Here is a 21,143-nt window from a genome sequence, read left to right on the forward strand (position 1 = left end):
ATTTGTTTTTTTTCAAACATACATCATTTTCCCTTCTGTCAATGACATTTTTATCCTCCTTCTCACTTGTTCTTCTTATCCATCGGCCTCTTCCTCCGTCCTTTCACTGCCTGTCTTTTTTTTTCTGCCTCCTTATTTTCTATCCCTTGTCCATCCATGTCTCTCTTGTCCATGATTTCTGGCTGTGCTTTTTGCTCTGCTTTGTCCCTAACCCTGCCCTTAACTCTGGCCCGGCCTGTGTTGCCCCTGCATGCAGTCAGCCATGGGCGTGGCAGTGCTGGTGCTGGGGCCCAGGGGTCCCACTCACACTCAGGGGGCTCTGAGCTCCGAGATGCCACCCTCCACCCAGGTAAACCTCACTTCTCTGTCTGCTCATGTGTCAGATTCTGTCTCATGTTACTCACTCAGCAGTTTTTCCTGGAGCCACTCCTCCTGTGTCTTTTTCTCTCTCTTCCTCCACCTCTACTTTTCCTCCAGTCTATCATCTGTATACATGGCACATCTGTTTGCTGCTCCTCTCGAGCTCATATTTCTGGTGTCTTTCGTATTCACACTGGATGATTTATCACCTCAGAGAGATTTGCTCTTGTCAGTTATGGGGAGTAATTACCCGCAGGCATTTTCGTTTTGATTACAGACATTATTTTAATCACACAGTTGGCACCGCTGTAGTCAACAGTGATTTCTCAGCTACATCACGGCAGGGAAGGGCCTGGACGTGCAGCTCCTTGATTAGCACAGCTCTATAATAAGTTTGGTCACATACCATCAGTTGTCAGACTCATCATATTATTATATAGCCCAGGTGCCTCAACAGCTCAAGGTTTATTTTAAGATGATGTGAGAATGAGTTTCATGGGAAAAATAAAAAAGACAACATATCTTCTACAAACTGAACACTTCTGAAGGATTTTAAATCATAAACTTTGTCTTACCTTAATACAGAACAACATTGTAAGTCTGATTTGTTTAGGATTTCTCTGTCTGGTCACCGTCTATATAAATACGTCTACAGGTATATGAAAACAGAATCTGCTGCAACATGGATGGTCTGTACTAACAGGCTGCAGATTTCAAAGGTTTTAGGAAGTTCAGATGTTATCTAGTAAAAAGTTAGAATTTTGGTCTACACTGAACAACTAGGCTTTTCCAGAGTTTGTTACATTTGGCCACAGCTGTCTCTGTGTTTGCCTCATCTCCAGCTGAACACTGACCCTGCAGCAGGTGAATTCAGTGGTGTTCCAGTGTTAGGACTGTTCTTTTGGACGTGTTCACTAGTTTACAGCTCCATTTACTGATGACATTTAAAAGAAGAGACATTAAAGTAAAGCAACAACCAAAGTGGTTGTCAGATCCAACATGTGTCAGCCAATAGGACTCTGCAAAAGTGAGTTAGACAAATGCACATACATACTCTAAATAAGGTCATAAATAAACCAAGGTGAATTATGATGCCTTTGTATTCTGTAGCCTACATTGCCTGCTGGCCTGAAAACTATTTTTAAATCTTATTTTTGAATCTTATTTTATCTGTTGCTAATGTCTTTTTGGACTTTTATTTAATACAGTTATTTTGTCTCTCTTTCTGTGTATTTGTAGGAGATCAGTCAGACTTAGGTTACAACTCCTTGTCCAAAGAAGAGGTCCGTCGTGGAGACCCCAGCGCCAGGGACAACACCACTGACAAAGATGACAAGAAGGAGAGCGACTGCAGCTCCTGTCAGTGATTACCATCAGATATCTCCTGTTTCTTTTTGAAAATGATCACTACTATGTGGCCACAGGGGATTTCTTCTTCCTCTACCTTGATCTTTCACTTTTCTTCAGAGGTTTTTCCTCTGTGTTTGTTTCCCATGCACATCAAAGATGTCTTTCTGTGGATTTCAGTACAGAGTGTAGTCTTAAACTGTGCCCGTTCTTGAACTGGGCGATTTTAAATTGTAATTCTTTGTTTGTTTGTTTTTTTCAGTGTCGGAGACAGAGAGCACCAAAGGCAGTAAAGACTGCCTCCCTCTGCTGGACATGGAAGTCCAGTCCTCCTTCAAACCACACGGCATTGTTCGCAGCAGCTTAACATTTGACGATTCATCCTGTAAACCCAAGAGCTCGGCCAGCACAGGTAGACAAGAAATCCTGAATAGTTGGTAGTACTGCCACAGGAGATCAGAGGTCTTCTGCAAGGTTCACAGAGAACTGAGTATGAAGCTGTTGTAGCCGCAGCAGCTAGCATGCAGCATATGTTTACAATTATCAGTTATGTTCGATTATTAATTGCAAACCAATAATTGCAACTCTGCTTCCACACACTTTTTTTTATATCATATCAATATTGATCATATGGCATCCTTTTCCTCCCTCCTTTTCTCAGGTCATGTTGCAGGTCTTCTCTTCACTTCCTCTCTGGATGAGATTGGTGAGGTCCACACCAACAGCTTGCTCAGGAGACACAAGAGTGCTTTGGAGGAGGTGGTGGGTGCGTCCAGCAGTGGTCCAGTTCTTGACTGGCAGGGTGTGAGAGGCCTGCATCTGAGTGGAGACACAGCTGGCAGCAGTGGGAGTGGCACCACCGTTCTGGGGCTTGGTATGAGGCAGGCTGAAACTGACCCAGAAAAAATTGCAGAACATCTGGGTGCAGATGCCAAAATTCTCTCTGGCACCAAATTATGTGGGTTCAAGAGACCTCGTTCTTTGGCATTAGGCAGGTTAGCAGAGGTTAGTGATAAGGCAGGTACCGTGAGTGATCGAAATAAGAAGGGAGAAGAAGATGGCGTGGAAGGACAGGACTCCGGTGATGAGGACAGATGTATGACAGAAGCTATTTTTGACCTGGAAGATATCGATTTGGATAAACCTGCAAGAGAGCCTGGTGTCAACGTGCATGAAACCAAAAGCTTTCACAAGAAAGTTGTTGAGCGAAGTGCAAGTTACAGCCATGCCATGAGCTCTGCTACGTCCAAAGGAGCTGTCAAGCGTACAGATATTGAGGTGGGTTACGATCCTCTGTCGCTGTTGGCTGCAGACTCACAGACACAACAGCACAATGATGAGCAGTACTCTGAGGAAGATGGGGTCAGGACACCAGGCACCTGCAGACACCTTGCCAGGGAAATTGAACTCTACATGAATTACATGGGCAGCCCTCTGACTAGCCGCACTCCCAGTCTGGACCTGCAGGAGCCATCAAGCCCCCTTCTCCTTCACCCCTCATCACATTCTGGTCCTCGCAGGGCCAGTCTTCCTCACAGCTCCACTCTTAGGACTGTTGGAGTAACTCGCTCCCGCACTTACCAGCCACCCTCTCCTTGCCCATCTGTCTCACGCCAACGCCTCTGGTCATCTCCTCCCTGCCGCAGCTCCAGCACCACTCCTTGTCCCAGTCCTCAGCTGAGCCCCTACAGAGAGAGGACACACAGGCTGAGCCTGGCTTCACCCTCACCTTCTTCCTCCTCTTTCAATCTGGACACTCTCCTCACACCAACTTTCGACGTGTTCAAGACCAGTATGGTCTCTGCTGGGAAGGGCGTTGCAGAGAAGGCAAGCCGCTGGTATTCACGCATTGCCACCTCTACCAAGGTACAAATACCATGTGAAAACTGTAGTCACATATAGTGAATGAACTAAGACATGCATGGATACCGTGTGTGATTGCTGTTGTACCATGTATCTCTAACAGTGGCAGTGACTGAAGTTTTAAAAACGCTGGTCAATGCGCCATAAAATGAAGTGCTGCTGCCCTCTTGTGGCCCAACACTGCTTTGTTGTACTATTTTACATGCGCCATCACTGACATAAAACACGTCATCTTATGAAATTGAAACCACTGTTATAACACAGTATGTTTACATACTGTGTTATAACAGTACAATTTGAAAGAAAGGTTGAAATTTTATTATTAACAAACCATTTAGTCACCTATTAACCTGACTGTCTACAATGACGATAACTAATTGCTAATTTACTTTTACTCAGGATGGTCAAAGTGACCGTCTCAGTGTGACGTCCTTCAGCACTGGAGATCCAGACTGCTCCTCGCTGCTGAATGAAGAAGACTGCGGGGAGTCAGAAAGTTCTGAGGTTTCACTGCAAACAAATGATCCCATTAGCCCTACCGGACCCTGCAAAGTCCCCAAACGCAGCCCTTTACGCAGCAGAATGGACAGTCCCAGAGCACGCTCCAGCCATGTGAGACCAACATCTCTGCCCCCTGGTATGTAAAGTACCAGTAACAAATATGTGACTTATAGTTTCCAGTTTTTACTGTGATTGCAGTGAAGACAGATTTAACTGTCATATATGTTTTCACATCTCAGTTCACTATAGTTGACTTATGTATGTTAACTCTCCATCAGGATGTGTCCTTTCTCCTCCTGGTTTCCCTCTACCGGATAAATCAGATGTTGGCTCCTCACACTACACCAGCAACACCAGCATCTTCAACAACTACGCCATGGAGGTAAGAATAAAGACGAAAGAAAACAAACTCTGGCCTGAGGCAGCTTTCACCAAAAGAAAAAAAGGAATTGATAAAACATCTTTCTATGCTGTGCTAAAGCTAATGTAATTCTTACTTTTTAAATGTCAGCATTCCTTTAAACACTGTCGGCCTGAACTCTGTGTGTTTTCTAGCTGCTGATCTCCAGTTGTTCTCGCTGTAAGACCTGTGACTCCCTGGTTTATGACGAGGAGATAATGGCTGGATGGACAGCAGATGATTCAAATCTGAATACTACCTGTCCTTTCTGTGGAAACCCATTCCTGCCTTTCCTTAACGTGGAGATCAGAGACATGCGAGGACCTGGCAGGTAGAACACTAATGAGTCTCTACAAAGTTAATCAACATCTGTTACAAAAGTGCTTGTTAAGAACTTCTCAGCACACAAGTTCTGATGGAGTATCTTTATATTTCTCTTTTGTTCTTCCTACAGACTTTTCCTGAAGGGCAGTCCATCAGTGGACGAGGCAATGACTTCATTGTACTCGGATTCAACAGGTTTGGACACAGGGACATCATCTTTGTCGACGCCCTGTCCTACAAATACACTGTCTCCCTCTTCACCCCTGATCATGGTTCAGGACTCTTTTGAAAGACAAAGGTAAAGGCTGATCTCTGACAAACAGAAACCTGAACCTGATGTCTTCAATGACAGGATACATTTTTTTCTTCATCTTTAAGGAGACGATCAACCACAACTCAAGGTATTACCATCCCTGCAGAGCATCGGCAGAGGCTGCTGTCTCCTGGAGCACAGATGGCCCGCAGTGTTAGTGCCTTTGGTCCTCTGCAGGAAACGTCTCGACCCAGCTGTGGTGTTCCAACGTCAGGGAGCCTGCCCAGCCGTCTCAATGTAACCACTGTATGTGTCAACTGGACTGAAAATTCACTGATGCCTCATTAGTTACCTAGATACAAACATTTGATGATGACTGATAACCTTGACAGACATTTTTCACTTTGCTACTTGAATGTAACATACTTCTCTTTGGCCCCCTCAGGACCCACTGAGTATGGAGTGGCGTCTCCATAACCCTGAGCCTGTGACTGTGCCCTACCTGAGCCCACTGGTCCTGTGGAAGGAGCTGGAGAGTCTGCTGGAGAACGAGGGTGATGCTGTGATCACAGAGGCCGACGTGGTGGACCATCACCCCATCATCTACTGGAACCTGGTCTGGTACTTCAGACGACTGGACCTGCCCAGCAACCTGCCTGGACTTATCCTCACCTCAGATCATTGCAACAGAAACTCACAGGTCAGACAGACACTAATCCAAGACAGATGCTACTCATAACTTTTCAAGTCAGCTTGTTATATGAGACAAGGCTAACCTCAGTTACATTCTCATCTGGACTGTAAAAACGACCTAATGTCTTTCTTTCTAATCTCTAATCTCTCCAAGCAAAAAAACCCTCTGTCTCTCTGTCTTTGACAGATTCCTCGTCACTGGATGTCAGAGGACAGCAAGCATGTGCTGGTTCAGATTTTATGGGACAACCTAAAACTGCACCAGGACCCAGTCCAGCCTTTCTACATCCTGTGGAACACATACAGTAAGTCAAAAAAACAGCTTGAGTCCGTTGTGTCTTAAATACTGGCGACTAAACACCAGAGGAGCGAAAATATTATTAAATCATTTTTAACATATAAGTCATCTTGAAACAAACAGAAGGAACTCTTCTTGGGTTGTTGCTGTTATATAATATAATTATTTACTGTGAATTTATTTGATGTTAGAAAGTGGACATAACAGTAGAAAATGTTGTACTGTGAGTATTTAATTTAAAAAGCTCCATCCATCAAATAGTGAAGCAACAGATTATGTAAATATGCTTGACTTGTACTATTATCCAGCCCTGGTATTGTGTTTTTGGAACAATTCGCAGAATTACCATGGCAAATTCATATCTACAAATTCAAATGTTTCGAGGGCTTATTGTCCTGGTGCCTGCCTGACTGTGTGGTGAGGTGCTGTAGTACTGCAGTAGTGTAGTAGTAGAGTAGAGTAACTGCAGCAGCAGCTCCTCGTAGGAGCCTCTTATCCTTGTGCTAACAGGCTGTGTCTGCTCTCTGTTTTCCAGGGCTTAATTGTTCTCTATTGTTAGAAAGTGAGTGTTCATCTCTGCTACAGATGAGTCTGTTGTCTGTCCCGTCTCAGGTCTCTGATGTCTCTGTGTTTTTTTAAATGTCAGTTTGTTGCGGTGTTGTCTATTGAAGTTGTCGCAGTGAAAAATGTTTTTTTTTTGTTGTTGTGTAAAATCTCACCACGATGTCAGCAGGAGTGTTTTTTGTCTTTTAAAACGCTGTTGTAGTACTACTTGTTTTAACTCAAATACAGTCCTGCTCTGTATTTGAATAATTCCACATGGTGTTTTAATGTGGAATAATAAAACCTAAATATCCACAGTAACATCACACTGGGGCTGCTAAAGTTTGAGGAAGGAAAATGATGAAAGTCATGTGTAAACAGGAAGTCATCTAACATCAACAGCTGTTAGAAAACAAGTGTTTACTCCTCATTTTATATACAATGACACACACGAGGAACTAAAGTCCTAGAAAAACAACGTCAAGAAGCATGAACTGCTAAAAAACTGATACAGTAAAAGAAACCTCACTCAGGTTCCAGCGACACCACAGACGTTGTCTCAGCAGGGTTTGTTTTCTGACAGATGTAGGTTACCCTCTGTCACGGCCGGTCAAGGAGGCAGAGAGGTCCTTCAGTGAAGAGTTACTGCAGAGTGTGGTGAGGAGCATTCAGAGGAACGACGTCAGTCGACCGATGGCTCAGATGCTGCAGCTGCTGGGACGGACGCTGGGGGTCAAGAGGCAGAGGTCTGTAGAACCAAGTCCTATACAACTATGTTATCTTTAGCGTGTCATACTGCAAAGTACAGGACATGGGTAGAGAGCCTGAAGATTTTCACCATCCATCTATCATTGTTTTTTACTTCTGTTCCCTTCAGGAGTTTGTACAGAGATATCCTCTTCCTCTCACTTGTGGCTCTTGGAAAAGACAACATTGATATTGGCAAGTTACATTTCTTCATCTAAAGACCGTCTCTCTGTAAAATAGAAAATGAATACAGTAAAGCTACATTACTGAAAACCACATTTCTGTCTATACAACAGTACATTGGAAATGTTCTCAATTCAGCTTAAAACGTTTTCCAGATTGTGAGATAAAGACAGATGAACATGAGGAGAAAACATCAAGATCATATATCCATCAACCATAAACAAAATACTTTACTGGAATCTTGTCATTATCTCAGCATTGTGCCCATTGTGCTGGGTATTGATAAGAATCTCATGATTCGGTTTGATTTTAAATGTTTAGGTCGCAACTCGATTCATTATCAAGTATAAATACAGAAATAATTAATTTAAGTACTTTATCATTTTTTTAAATAATTATTTATTCAGCTTATTGCCCATATAAACAGCCATAGTAGAAGTCATAGCATTTTGAGCCTTAAAATGTAAAAAAATAAAACACTTGAACAATAACACTAGTTACAGCGCCCCCATTGGCCAGGGGTGTTGTGATGGAAGCAACTGTATCATTTGCTGGTATTTATAACTTGTATAACACTGGGAGGACTGGGTCAGAATGTAATCAGCATCAGAATAATGTATAATAATCATCATTCGTGATAATCAACTGAGGACTAGCTAAATAAACACACCTAAGTCAACTAACATCTAAAAACCTATTATATTTTTACCAAGCTTCACTCCGTCATGGTTCGGGGCTGAACTTTAGCCAGTGGTCCTGAGGCTCCTACAGTGATGGCTACAAAAACAATAGCTACATTTTTAATGGTTTCTCTGTCAGATCTTTCTCTTGTCTGTTGTAAAGACAAACTGCTACTGGGGAATTTTCTTACTTCAGGTTTACGGTACGGTAATGAGGGTAATGATTACAGTAATGTCACTAACTGCTCCTCAGACGCCTTTGATCGTGAGTACAAGTTGGCGTACGACCGCCTCACACCCGCCCTGGTGAAGCTGACACACAACTGTGACCGTCCTCCCAGCACAGGGGTGATGGAGTGTCGCAGGGCGTTTGGAGAGCCTTACTTGTGAACACTCACCTCCACACACACACACACACTCACTAACTTCATTAGTGCTTTAAAGATCAGCTCAGGAATCCTGCTAGATGACTGTGAATGTGCAGTGAAGGCTACAGTGGATGGTTGTTAGCCTTATGTAGCTCATAGACAAAGGTTTTACAGACAAACGCACACACACACACACACACACACACACTCTTCATTAGCATTATTTCATTCAGACTAACACTCACCTGGTCTCTTTACAAATCTGGGGAAATCAGAACAAAATCAACAGCAGAGATGTTCTTACATGCAGCTTTTACAGTGTAGACTCATCAAATATATGAAAAGAGTTTTCAGTATTTTAATTTGATGTCTATTTATGTAGAGGAGGATTTATTTATTCCTGTCTTGTTTTTGTTAAGTGTTTTTTGTTTGTTATTGTTTTTTCTTTTTTGCTGTGTCCAGTTGTCAGTAAACATCTCTCTTGAATACTCACCGTCACCTCCTCAACGTGTGGAGAACATGGTGCAGTACACAGTAAATATCGGTGGCTGAGTACACAGTAGGTTTCAGTGAATTATGATATGAGGCATACAAAAAATGTTTTTACTTCACATTTCTTTCATCCATAAAGTTTCAATGATCAGTAATATTCCTTTTAACTGGCAGCTTCAACAGGTGTGTCCTACATACTTTATAAAGGCAGCCATGTTTGGAAAAATTGTTGTGACCCAATTGACAGTAGAAATTCTGACTGTGCTGCATTATCAACAATGGTCAGTTTGACGTTAACAAAGGAATCATACGTGTATTTTAGTTGTCCGGCGACAATAACAGAGCAGTATTTGTGTGAATGTTGTTTTCATTAGTCTCTCTTTTTTTTCTTATAACCGAACAAATGCATTTGTTTTACAGTAAAGGCTAAAAAGCAAACCTGTGGTTGCTGTCGGGTCAGACGACAAACGGAACAAATACTTTTTATCACAATTAATGTAAAAGTTGTGTCACCAATTTTGAGGGAAGTGATGCTCTGCTGCGTGACTAAAAGGTTAAAAAAATTAAAAAAACAACAACATGGGACACCCAGAGAACAAAGTCTGGAGAATACAAGATAGTGAACTTTAGCATCCTGGTGTTTGGAGAAAACTCTAGTTTGATCATGTTTTAATTGGACTGTTATGACTGTTTTTATATCTTTGGTCTATTTTCTGATACGGTCATTCATAGTTATGTATCAAGGTCAAGGTCAGCTTTATTGTCAATACCTTCACATGTACAGAACATACAGAGGTATCCAAATTACGTTCCTCGCCTTCCCGTGCGCTGACAGACATAGACAATACTGAACGAAAAACATTAAGGTGCAATAACAATAAACGTATAAACGATCGAAATGTAATTCTTCATTTCAACCTGACAAATGAACTGATAAACACACGATTGTTATTGCACAGTGTAAAAGGGATATTGAAGGCGGAGCCAGATGAACACACGGAGAGTTTAAATGTTTTCATGTGTAAACATGGATGAATATTTGTAAAAGTATTTGGAAATGACACACATTTCTATTTTCATTTTTGCAATTTTCAAGATCGAATTAAGTTTTTATTACTTTGAATTTCATGTAAATTATGTAATTTTATGTTTAATGAGTTCTTGTACTCTGAAGACTGAGGGATTCTGGGCAGCGCTGAACAGATTATTGTCTATTTTTACGTACGTGTTAGTTGAACATGACGGTGAAGGAGGACAGCGGTTGAAGGAGGACCTTCAGAGTTCAAGACTCATGAGGATCTAATGAAAGCTAACCTGCTGTGACATTTATGACAAAGGAACTGAATACTGGAAAAGTCAGGGAACGAGGAATGGAAACCCTGAGCTTTCATCACCAGGAGAAGATGCATCAACTGCAAAGTTAGCAGCGTGCTAAGCTGCCGTTCACCTGTGGAATATTGTTGTGCTGCAAATGTTAAAATAGATCATTTTGCAAAATCTGGGCCATGTAAAATTGGACTCTGCCCTTTGTAGACATTTTATAACAGTTCCTTCACTCATGCCAGATGTTTTGAAGGTTGTGTACAGAGACCAGACATATAGGACTGTTAACCTGTAAATAAAACCATACACTAACTTTAGAAGTCTGTGTTTTTGTCCTCACCCTTTTTTTTATTAGCGAGTCAACATTGGTGAGGCCTGAACTACAGACAGTGTCAGCCCTGGTTTCATATACTGGATATCTGGTTGTCCAATCATGTAGTAAGAACAGATGTATTGTGACAAAGAAGAAACATACTTTTTTTCCAGGGCGAACCTCCTGTTTTGTGTCTTGACAGGAGAGTTGAACAAAGTTAGAAAGGTTTCCCATTGGCCTTCCACTGTTTTTAGTAGACCAACACTCAATATCACTGTTAGAAAAATAATTTATTGCAGTTTGAATCCTAGTGTTAAAATGAACAGTCCTACCAACGATCACCACTAACACCACGTCTGCAGCCTCAGTCCGACATGAGACAGTGTGACACAAGAGCCTGATACAAACACAGTACAATCACAGATTCTCTCCAAAAAACAGACACGATGTCTACACTCTGACACAGTACACATCAACACGTAGTAGTGAGTATTAGTAGGTAGGAAAAGTTAAAAATGAGAGGTTTAAGGATTTTGGTCCAGAAATTAAGGAACATAAAAAAACCTTGTGCATCCACTGGTGTTGAAATGATGCACAGAAAAATGTACAAAATCACTACTAAAAAACACATTTAAATTAGAGTTAAAAAAAATGCATATTTAAAAAATACCAGAAATCTGTAGCCTTCCTGTGGATGAAAATGTTGTAACAAACAAACAAATAAAAAACAGTCCAGTTCAGTCACAGATTACAGTGAGGGGATAAGTTGGGAAATGTTTTTTATCCTCAACTTGGCCCTAATACACCAGTGTAGGTTTGAACAACCTACCTGCCAGTTAAAACAAAGCAAACAACAAACAAACAAACAAAAAAATAATAATTTAAAGATTATAATCATTAACAGAGTTCATCTCTATTGAGATGTTAAAACAGGAAGAGGAATATTTTTTTGTTCTCAAGTACAGGTCTAATTTCACACGCAGTACACACAGACAACCTGCCTCTGACTAGTACTATACAAATATCTGAAATATACTGTACTCGGAGTAAGTTTGGACATGTCATCAGACCACAGCTGCTGTCCCAGACACATGATTGGATATGAAGTGATGTTGAACGTGGATTCCTCCTTTCATGGAACCTCTCCGTCTCAGGTTGATATTGGACAGATGAGGATACGGTTCTCCAACATGACCGCAAGGACAAGGAACACAAAGTACATGCCAAACATGGTGAGACCCAATGTTCGGCTCATTTTCCAGCGACACATGGCGATGGAGAAAATGACAAAGAGGAGCATGAGGAAGAGCAGCACGATGGCACAGAAGAGGCCGTTGGAGCTGACCGTCACAGGGTGACCGCCGTTGAAGAGGGAGTAGAAAAGCCACGGCATCGGCAGACTGAAATCACAAAGAAGTGTTGACACAGTGAGACTGTCCAACAGTCCAGTCCAGATCACTGTGTGTAAATGCTGACACGACAGTACATGTATATATAGGAAATGTAGTGACTCACCCTACAGTGATGTCAAAGATATTACTGCCCACGGAGCTGGACACAGCCATATCTCCCAGACCCTTTCGAGCCACGATGACACTGGTGATCAGGTCAGGGATGGAGGTGCCCGCTGCCAGGATGGTCAGACCCATGATCTCCTCTGAGATGCCCATGGTCTCTCCAACCTGTCCACAAAAAGAAGAGACAAGAGTCTCACAGGTTCTTCTTCTTTGCCCGTGTCTCACTGTCTTCCCCTGTAAATCCTCCCTGGATTTACCACAGTAACAGTCGCCCACTGGTTCTACTGGGTTTTTCATTTACTGATTCCATTTAACTGAGTATTTAATCTCATTATATTTATATATCCATCCATGTGTCCAAATCCTTACATCCTGTCAATTGTCTCCTACAGACCTGGTCCTTCCTCTTCACTCTGGGCTCACAGTTCTTCATGTGACATTATATCATTTGAACATTATTTCAGACAATTCTTTTTCTGAGTGGCACTTTGGCCCAGAGGCAACGTCTCTGTCATTGGTGTGAAACCCCAGGGTTCACCTCGTGGGCAGGATCGAATCCCGGTTAGGGAGGTTGGTACCTTCCGGTGGACTCACCACCTGCAGGAAGGTTCAGGGGGGTTGGTACGGTGCAGTGTGATTTGGGTGGCGGTCATGGAGACCGCTGCCCCCACAAGTTCTTTTTCTGGACAAGGAGAAAGTGCTGGAGAGACTTGACCAGCCCAGGCACCAGGTGTGGGGAGTGAGACTAACGAACAGGACACAGGTGAGGGAGATCACTCCAATTCCCAGAGACAGACAGTTTGACAGGAATGACCGGTGGACTGAGTCAGACCACATGTCATGCAGGTATTTGATGCAAGTTTTCTGTTGTTTTATGTTGTATATGTTGATAGGTCTCCTTAAAAATTATACTTTATCTCAAAGGGCTTTCAGGCAGTAAAATAGTAAAATACACGATTTAGAATATGTGGAGACGTACCCGTTCACGTTACGTCTAGTACGTTAGTTATTTCTAACATGAGGTGCTCGGTTGTAACACCAACCTGATGAGCCCACCACACCATCAGGTAGGAGAAGAAGCCGATCCACAGGATGGAGCCAACAAACGTCATGGCAAAGTATCTCCTTGATGCCTGGGAAAGGGAAAGACATCTTGAAAGATGTGATCCACGCAAAGGTCGTAATAAATAGTTAAAGCTGTAGTACCGTTAACTAGAGTACCGTTAACTAGAAGTTAAGGTCAGCTACTGAACCCTGGCCCACAGAGTTGACTGTGATGTAACACTGATGTTTTGAATGTTTTGTCTTGAATTCCCTCAACTACACAATGATCTGTTCTTGGTTTTGAATTAAACGGCTAATCAAATTCTTTCTTTTTTTATCGGAACAGCTCTCGGGAAAAGGCCAACACAAAGCTACCCATAATCCCGTGGTGCTGCCTCCACACCTTTCTCTGACACTGAAGACTCGATGTCCACACGTTGGGCTGTACTCACCAGGTTGCGAACGTCGGGCACAGTGAGCCATAGTGGGAGTACGATGGGCAACAGTAACAGGTAGGTGATCTGCCTACGTGGGGTTTCAGGCCACTTTAACGACAACGGCTCATTGTGCTCTTCCTCCTCCTCTTCCTCCTCCTCCTCGACTTCCTTCACCAGTGATTCTTTTTTTCCATCTTTATCATCATCATCAGAGCTGTCCTCACTCTCAGAATAGTCACTGCTGTGTTTGTCGTTGGCGCTGCTGTTTGAGCGATCTGAACTGCCTGCTGCTGCCCCCTACAGGTGAGACAGCAGGGGCTGTTAGCAAGCAAATAAATGGAAAAATGTTTGTCTTCAATCAGAAAACAGTGTTTACCTCTGATCTATTTTCTGTATGTGGAGGATGAGAGGTGCATGGCTCAGCAGTATCGCCCCCTGGTGGACTAGCAGCATCAGCAGAGCCCTGCTCAGACTTTTGCTTTTGATCATCATCTGAATAAAAAAGGAAAATGGATAAAGTCTGGGACAAAAATGAAACTTGTTTCTACTTTTGTTATAATTCACGTTTAATGTCTCGATGTTCATCTCCATCTCCGTGACAGATGTCATGGCCACAACTGGAAAACCAGACCAGCAGGAAATGTCACATTCAAGTTCAGGAAAAAAATCTTTAATGAGTGAAATATAAAGCAGCCATTATAGGAATATACGACAAAATTGTAAAATCGTATTTAAAGGCGTTTTGATTTTTTTCCTCTGACTCCCGTGTAGGAACATAGTGAGATAGTGACTGATGTTGATTGACAACATGCCGAGTGTTTTCTTTTCAGACTGACCTTTACTGTAGTGATGCTGTGACTCTAGTCTGTCGGCGAAGTTCAGAGGCTTTACTTTGTTTTTGGCTGCAGTTAAGAAGAAGGACGGCCGTTCACTTTACAGTCCCCACATGTAGGGTTTCAAAAGACTCGACATGACTTTGACCAGAGCACACACTGACACGCAGCACTCAGCAGTGAATCCACTTGGATTTATGTGACTGTTCATTTTTGTCCACAACTATTCATGAGATGTTGTTCTGGGACAACATATGAAGTACATGCTAAATCATTTTGAAAAAACGAGAAAACATTTAAAAATATTTTTTCTATTGTAATTTTTTACATAAAAAATGGGAAAAACTATTGCAATTTTTTTTCTTATCCTTTAAATTAATGACGACAAAACAAAACAAATGATGTTTAGCCAACGTCTTTTAGAAGCCAGTGTGTGACCGATCAGCCAGGTCCTCTAAAGTAAACAAATAACTGCATGCCGATTCACACTCACACGTAAACAACCATGCAGAACAATAGGCACTGGTAGATGTATAACGACCGAGGCAGAAACTGCAGTAACACATACTCAGGTTGTAAATACTCAACACCACACAACCGGTATAACACATGGACGTCTCACCTGTCTTCTTCCCTGACCCCTGCCCTCTGACCTCACCATTTAGGGGCCTTTCTGAATAAAATACACAACAGTTATGTGACACTTCAAGTAAATGCAGCTGTTTTATTTTTCTAATCAATCATTCTTTGTCTGACATTGTGCTAATTATTATTATTATTATTATGGTCATTTGTATTTTTGAAGAAAAATGACTCTCTTACATTGAAAACAGCATTCACATATACAGTACTGTCAGTACTGTAGTAGTATTTGTTATCTAGCAGGTGATCTCCATCTATTTGAGGGGTTTTACACAAACATCCTTGATCAGTAATACTAAGGCCTTCGACTAAATACTATTTCTACTTAGTTTCAGTATTTTGAGTCACTGTTAAATCTCTAGCTCTTTAATGTGAAGTGTCTGCTTCTCTCTGGTGTACTGACAGACCTGTCTGTAAATAAAAAGTTTGTTGCCTTTTCTTACCTCCTCTTGCTTCACTCGGGCCGGGAATTTTAAAAGTCAGTCCATAAACTTTGTCTAGAATTAGAGCCAGCAGTAATGCATTTCAATTTGGTGTCAGTGAAATTTGAACAGGCTGCAATTCATTTCTTTTATCCATATGTTAAACATTGAGGTGGCTTCTGGGCTGCTGACTGAGACAGGACTGAGTGACAGCAGAGACAGCAGCAGTCCAGCTGCAGCCTCTTCATCCTTCACTACTCTACATCGCTGGGGATAAAGAGCTCGGTCTGTTACCACCCTGGCTCTTATCCACACTTTATTAGCCTGGTTTTGAAAAAGCTGATTAAGGATCAGCTGTGGACGGGTGCTGTGAGAACAGTGGATCAGAGGACAAGCTGAAGGTCACTGCTCATCCCACTGCTCTCTGATTACCAACAGGCAGCAGCAGCAGAACCTTCGCGATGTCTTTTTTACTACAGCATTAAGCTGCAGCATGTCTGTATGTACATGTACCTTTGAAGTAACTGTTAGGTTAGTTAACAACTTCACATGAACTCTAATTCTTCCTTTTGTTTCACCTCTTTGTCCTTTCTATCTTCTCCAAATTAAATGTTCCTCTTTGTATAAAATATGAATTTACAAAAAATGCCCACTATGACGCGTCCTGTACCAGAGGAGAATACATTAACGTAATATGCTATTTAAAACCACATTTATCAGACATGGACCTAGCTGTGTCTCCAGAGACGTTCTCTCAGCTGTGGTCTTTACCTTCTCCCAGAGGATCGAGTGTGTGGATCATCAGCTGGAAGATGGTGTTCCTCAGTGCTGTGTTGTGGAGAGAGGCTGAGCTGCTGCCTCTCTGCAGGACTGAATGGACTGGCTGATGCACAACGAACAACAACACGTGTCAGGGTGAGAGGACCTTCACTGTCAGATTAGAAACTGTGACATTAAGAGTTTTTACAAAAGAAGTTATGATTTTCAGTAAGGATGCTGCTCTGTCAGAGTTCAGAGTTCTGTGGGTGATTTATTCTGACTTTATTTAGGTTGTTTTTTTAGCCAATAAAACTGAATTTAGAATTTAGTAGGAAATGAATCAATTCTGTTGAGTTTATAACAAGAATAACAGTGAACAGTGAATTTCCAAACCTTAGGTTTGATCCTGTTGTCTCGTTCGTCTGATGGATGTTTGCTGTGCTCAGGGCTGCACGCCGGGGGTTCTGGTTTGGAATTTTCTGCAGCATTTGGTGCTCCAGATGAAGCAGCAGCAGCAGAAGGAGGAGGAGCAGCCGGAGGCGGCAGTGGAGGAGCATCGCTCTCCTGTGAAGTAAGTAGTAAATTTAGCAGCAGTAATTCAGGGGACGTGTGTGTGTGTGTGTGTGTGATGTAAAGGTTAATGAATGTTGATGAGGTTTGGGATGGGTTTTTTTGTCTTTTTTTAATAGTTGTTCAGACACAGAATTGTTCACTTACAAAAGGTCACACATGTAACTTAAAGAACTAAAGAATTTGTTTATAGCTTCTTAATCGATTCAAAATATCCTTGCAAGTGCAAAGCAACCCCAACCAGTTCCTAAAAATCATATTTCTACTGAAGAAAGCAGAAAAAGCCTGGTGTGAGTAAAACAAAAAACAAACAAACAAAAAAAAAAAAACAACCTATAAAACGTGGATCAACATGGGCTTCATGGTGGTAGTTATTCGGCCGTTGCTATGAACCGTAGTAGTTGCTACAGACAAACGACACAACATGAATGTTGGATCAGAAGCCGGTGCAGTCAAGAGACAAACAGCTCCTGAATGCATCTCCAATAAAGGAGAAGAGGAGGAAGAGGAGCGTACTCATCGGGATAAGTGTTTGATGATGGTGGAAAAAACCCCGAAAGAAATATAATATTTTTATAATCAGCCTCATTTGAATTTCCGTCACCCTGAGCCTCTCGTGTGGCAGCGGCACTCGTCTCCACTCCCAGTGATGACTAAAGGAGCTGCAGATGTGCTGGAGGATGATTGCAGAGTCTGTTGTTGGTACTTGAAACACAACTGGAACACAGTGGTGCATGTTAATGACTCCTGACCTGCTCAGCTACTAAACTGCCCTTTTTTTCAGTGTTTTTTACAAAATGAAATGAAATCCACATTCAGTGATTTTTCAAAGCTGTGACGCAGGAAAACCAGGGGAACGTCAGTCCGACACCTGGACTCCATATTGTTAGGACATCAAACGCTCTTTGCACAAATACACATGGTCACCTGTTGAGACCCACACTCCACCTCTGCATCAGTGGGTCAGAGCGGCCAATAGTCCCAACTGTGAGGAGATGAAAGGACGATGGACCAGGTGGAAGACGCCGACAGGACACACACGTCTGTTCTCTCTGTGGCCCATTGTCTGGAATATTAGCTTATTTTGGCTGTTTGTGAAAACAAAGTCTGTTTGACTTCATTTAAGCCCTGTTTGGTTTGTACTGTTTCCTGTGCAAAATATTACGTTTGGACCATTTTTATCCGGTGAAGATGTTCTGCTGTTCATCAAATCCAAAACCAAGTATTCTTACGGATGTTTCATCTTTACAGTGATGCGTTTATGGTTGTTCTCAGATGTTTAAAAATGTCCCTGACTGGATGGGCATTAGAGATTAAATAAAGGTTTTCCATGGGGCTAAAATGTTGCCATTGATTGACAATTGATCCATAGACCTAAAATAAATACATTAAATGTGATATTTCTGGAAATAGTTTTGAGTAATACAGTTTTTTAACGTGTGTGTGTGTGTGGTTATATATGTATATATATGTACTGTATATATATATATATATATATGGCATACCAACTGACCTTCTCTGGCTCCTCGATGCTCCACACTTTGATGACACTCATATGCTTGTTGATCTGGGTCTTGACCATCTTCTCAATCTGCCTGTTGAACTTCATGAAACTGACGTAGCTGAAGTAGCCCATCACCAGCAACAGGCTCTCCCACCACAGCATTGTGTTATCCAGGAAGAAGACTATGAGCATGAACAAATCCAGGATGTAGAAGGTCACGTCCCGGAACAGGGGCCACCAGGTCAGGTGCAGAATCTCCCGGGAGAAAATGGCACACATGCCAATCACAAAAAGGATGTTGAAGACGGCCGAACCCACTATGGTGCCAATGCCCACATTACTGTGGGCAATGAAGACACCGATTAGGGAGGTGAAGAGCTCAGGAGCAGAACCTCCAGCTGCCATGAAGGTGGCCCCAGCTACGTCATCGGAAATGTCCAATTTGACAATGATGACCTCCAAGGCAGGAACAAAGAACTCATCGCAAACGATAGCTAATGCCACAAACATGTAGGCCATGCCCGTGATGTGCAGGGCGACCCAGCCTTGTTGACGGTCTGCTACAGAGAAGAAGTCATGTGGGTACTCACCTTTCCTTTCAGGAGGCTGCTGTGGGCGTAGAGTCGGAGCTAAGGCTGCTGTTGGAGGAGGTTTGAACGGCTGAGGTTCTAAGTAGATGCACTGTTTGAGACCAGTCCTGTTGACTTTGAGGGCCAGACCAGGGTTGCTACCCTCAGGTAGAACCACATGCCCCTGAGTCTTGTTAAGTTCTATCACCTCACGCACCTTCACCTTCATGACATCATCGGCGTTTGCAGTCTTTGAGGAGGCTCCAGGCGTTGGCACTCTGGCTTTCAGAGTCAGAGAGTAGATGGAACAGATGAGCACACCTGAGAGGAAGAAGAGGACACGGCTGTGCCTGAGTCTCCTCAGAGGAGGAGGAGCAGGAGGAGGCCAGTGCACTTTCACTGCCCTCATGGTCCCAAATCCAAACAGCAACCTAGGTCAGATACATGGCTGTTCCATCATATGCACGGGAGGCGAAGACACTGACGACATAGATTTGATGGATCCATTCAGGTGTCGCGTCTCATCTCTTATCTCTGGCAGCAGCAGCTTCCAGCTCTGGGAGCAGAAAACACAAATGTAAAGAAATAGTTTTAAAATGTATCACATGGAATTGTTTTTTTTGTTTGTTTGTTTTTTTTCCGAGAATAGGGTTGTCAAATTCAAATTTTAATCAGATTACCATAAATACCATATCTAACACGAGACAAACGACCAGTTCTGGACGTGGAGCTCTTAACGTGGTCAGCTGAGCCTGGGAATAAATGAAGACTCTTAATTTAAGGGGTTTTGTCGGAGTGGACAGTAATTTACTTCAGAGTTCTCCTCTGCTCGTCCATCTAACCTTTGGGACAGTACAACAAAGAGCATGCCGTGTGTGTTGGTGTGTTTGAGGTTTGCAGTTTTCAAATCTACTGTGGTGTGGGGTTCAGCCACCTGTTACTATGGAGACACAATCAGACAGACTTTGGCTCCCGAAAATAAATGTAGAGTTAAGTGAAGACATTTACTACAGCACTGTAATTTATTTAAAATGGAGATTTGGGTTCAATTGAAGAACACGGTTAAAACGGCTGGTTTAACTGATCTGCAGCGATAACGAATCAACATCGACGAACAAACGGTAACTCGGTGATTGGATGTGTCGCACACAGGACTCAATACGAAGACGATGTTTGGATCATTACGGCACGATACGGCGGAATAATCATTCAGAGACGCGTTTCCTTAACAATAAAATACTATGATTAAAAAAAAGAAAACACTGTATTTAAAGTAAGTGTGCAGTGAGGCACAGACTGCGGACTCTTACCTGCGCCGCTGCTCAGTCTCTCCTCCAGCTGTGCGTCATTGACGCAGAGATGCTGACTCCCGAGTTTGGGGAGCTACAAGTGCGCACCGCAACCAGGCTCAGCGTAATGCTGCTAAGAGGATTTGCAGCCAAACACTCCTCACCTTCTCTTTCAAACCTAAACTGTACACTCGTGAGCTCCCATTCAAAGATCCCACTGTGGGTGAAAAAAAAAGAAAAAGAAAAAAGAAGAGAACTTGGAGGCAGCTCCAAAAGCGCAAATCCACGAGATAACCACCGGTCAACTGTGTGTTTTAAAACAATGAAAACTGCGTGGCGTCACCTGTAACCGGTGTATGACAGGAACACCAGCCACAATAATATTCGTTTAATAAAATAAAATATATATTTTAATGTAAATTGTGGTTTAGACTGCGGTACCCCCCCCCCCCCCCCCCCCCCCCCCCTCACGCACGCACCTCTTCACTTGCTGCGTCGGACTGTTCGAGGTCAGTGTCCCTCCTGTTGGTCCACTGCTCCTCTTTTTTTACAGTGTCTCACAGGCTAGACACAGTTGCACAGTGCTGCCACCAACCTGTGGGAGGTGGCCATGGTCCCTGCTCAGTTTAACAGGTCTCAGCAGTGCAGTTGCACTACAAAGGATCAAAGACACCGTTGTTGGTGGTTGTCTTCTTCCTCTGTGTTCTACATGAAGGAGGACACTGACACTGTCTTTCCTTTTGTCTTTTTAGATAAATATTATTTTAGAGTTCTGTTTTTTTACAGCAGTATTAGCATCAATGCTAAAAGAGGTAGCAACATTTTCTACATTTACTGATCAATTTAGATACATACACCACATAGTGTCA

The 21,143-nt window shown here is 42.6% G+C and overlaps 2 protein-coding genes and 1 long non-coding RNA gene across 10 annotated transcripts in view; 2 read left to right on the forward strand and 1 right to left on the reverse strand.

The window, feature by feature from the left end:
* Positions 1-10,688, forward strand: part of LOC103398368 (C-myc promoter-binding protein-like) — a 37,837-nt gene extending 27,149 nt beyond the window's left edge. For 3 of the 5 annotated variants that reach the window (XM_008336964.3, XM_025053532.1, XM_025053533.1), the window contains 14 exons: positions 257-349; positions 1,600-1,719; positions 1,970-2,119; positions 2,369-3,573; positions 3,970-4,207; positions 4,350-4,453; positions 4,627-4,802; positions 4,926-5,093; positions 5,174-5,354; positions 5,494-5,748; positions 5,929-6,046; positions 7,166-7,328; positions 7,460-7,524; positions 8,446-10,688. In XM_008336964.3, the coding sequence (XP_008335186.1) occupies positions 257-349; positions 1,600-1,719; positions 1,970-2,119; positions 2,369-3,573; positions 3,970-4,207; positions 4,350-4,453; positions 4,627-4,802; positions 4,926-5,093; positions 5,174-5,354; positions 5,494-5,748; positions 5,929-6,046; positions 7,166-7,328; positions 7,460-7,524; positions 8,446-8,582 (3,173 nt within the window). In that variant the 3' untranslated portion in view covers positions 8,583-10,688. The remainder of the gene's footprint in view (positions 1-256; positions 350-1,599; positions 1,720-1,969; positions 2,120-2,368; positions 3,574-3,969; positions 4,208-4,349; positions 4,454-4,626; positions 4,803-4,925; positions 5,094-5,173; positions 5,355-5,493; positions 5,749-5,928; positions 6,047-7,165; positions 7,329-7,459; positions 7,525-8,445) is intronic. The other 2 variants (XM_025053534.1, XM_025053535.1) reach the window with 1 other exon arrangement.
* A 147-nt stretch (positions 10,689-10,835) lies between these two features.
* LOC103398370 (sodium/potassium/calcium exchanger 1-like) lies at positions 10,836-20,716 on the reverse strand. 4 transcript variants are annotated; one of them, XM_008336966.3, is made up of 12 exons: positions 20,296-20,716; positions 18,426-19,541; positions 16,736-16,906; positions 16,355-16,466; positions 15,605-15,658; positions 15,142-15,192; positions 14,523-14,588; positions 14,063-14,178; positions 13,702-13,983; positions 13,249-13,338; positions 12,204-12,370; positions 10,836-12,088 (listed from the first exon to the last, which is right to left on the reverse strand). In XM_008336966.3, exons 2-12 carry the CDS (start codon positions 19,392-19,394, stop codon positions 11,839-11,841), a joined length of 2,328 nt encoding a protein of 775 aa, XP_008335188.1. In that variant the 5' UTR covers positions 19,395-19,541; positions 20,296-20,716; the 3' UTR covers positions 10,836-11,838. The 4 variants fall into 4 exon arrangements, with proteins under 4 accessions (XP_008335188.1, XP_016886151.1, XP_008335189.1 ...); XM_017030662.2 differs by lacking the exon at positions 15,605-15,658; XM_008336967.3 differs by lacking the exon at positions 14,523-14,588.
* Positions 12,795-14,219, forward strand: LOC103398369 (uncharacterized). Its single transcript, XR_523486.2, has 4 exons — positions 12,795-13,051; positions 13,596-13,761; positions 13,864-13,989; positions 14,089-14,219. It is a non-coding gene; the product is annotated as an uncharacterized LOC103398369 (long non-coding RNA).
* Positions 20,717-21,143: the final 427 nt, after the last annotated feature.

This window comes from Cynoglossus semilaevis, unplaced genomic scaffold (genome assembly GCF_000523025.1).
Source record: "Cynoglossus semilaevis isolate Cse_v1.0 unplaced genomic scaffold, Cse_v1.0 scaffold1033, whole genome shotgun sequence".
NCBI classification, from domain to species: Eukaryota; Metazoa; Chordata; class Actinopteri; order Pleuronectiformes; family Cynoglossidae; genus Cynoglossus; species Cynoglossus semilaevis.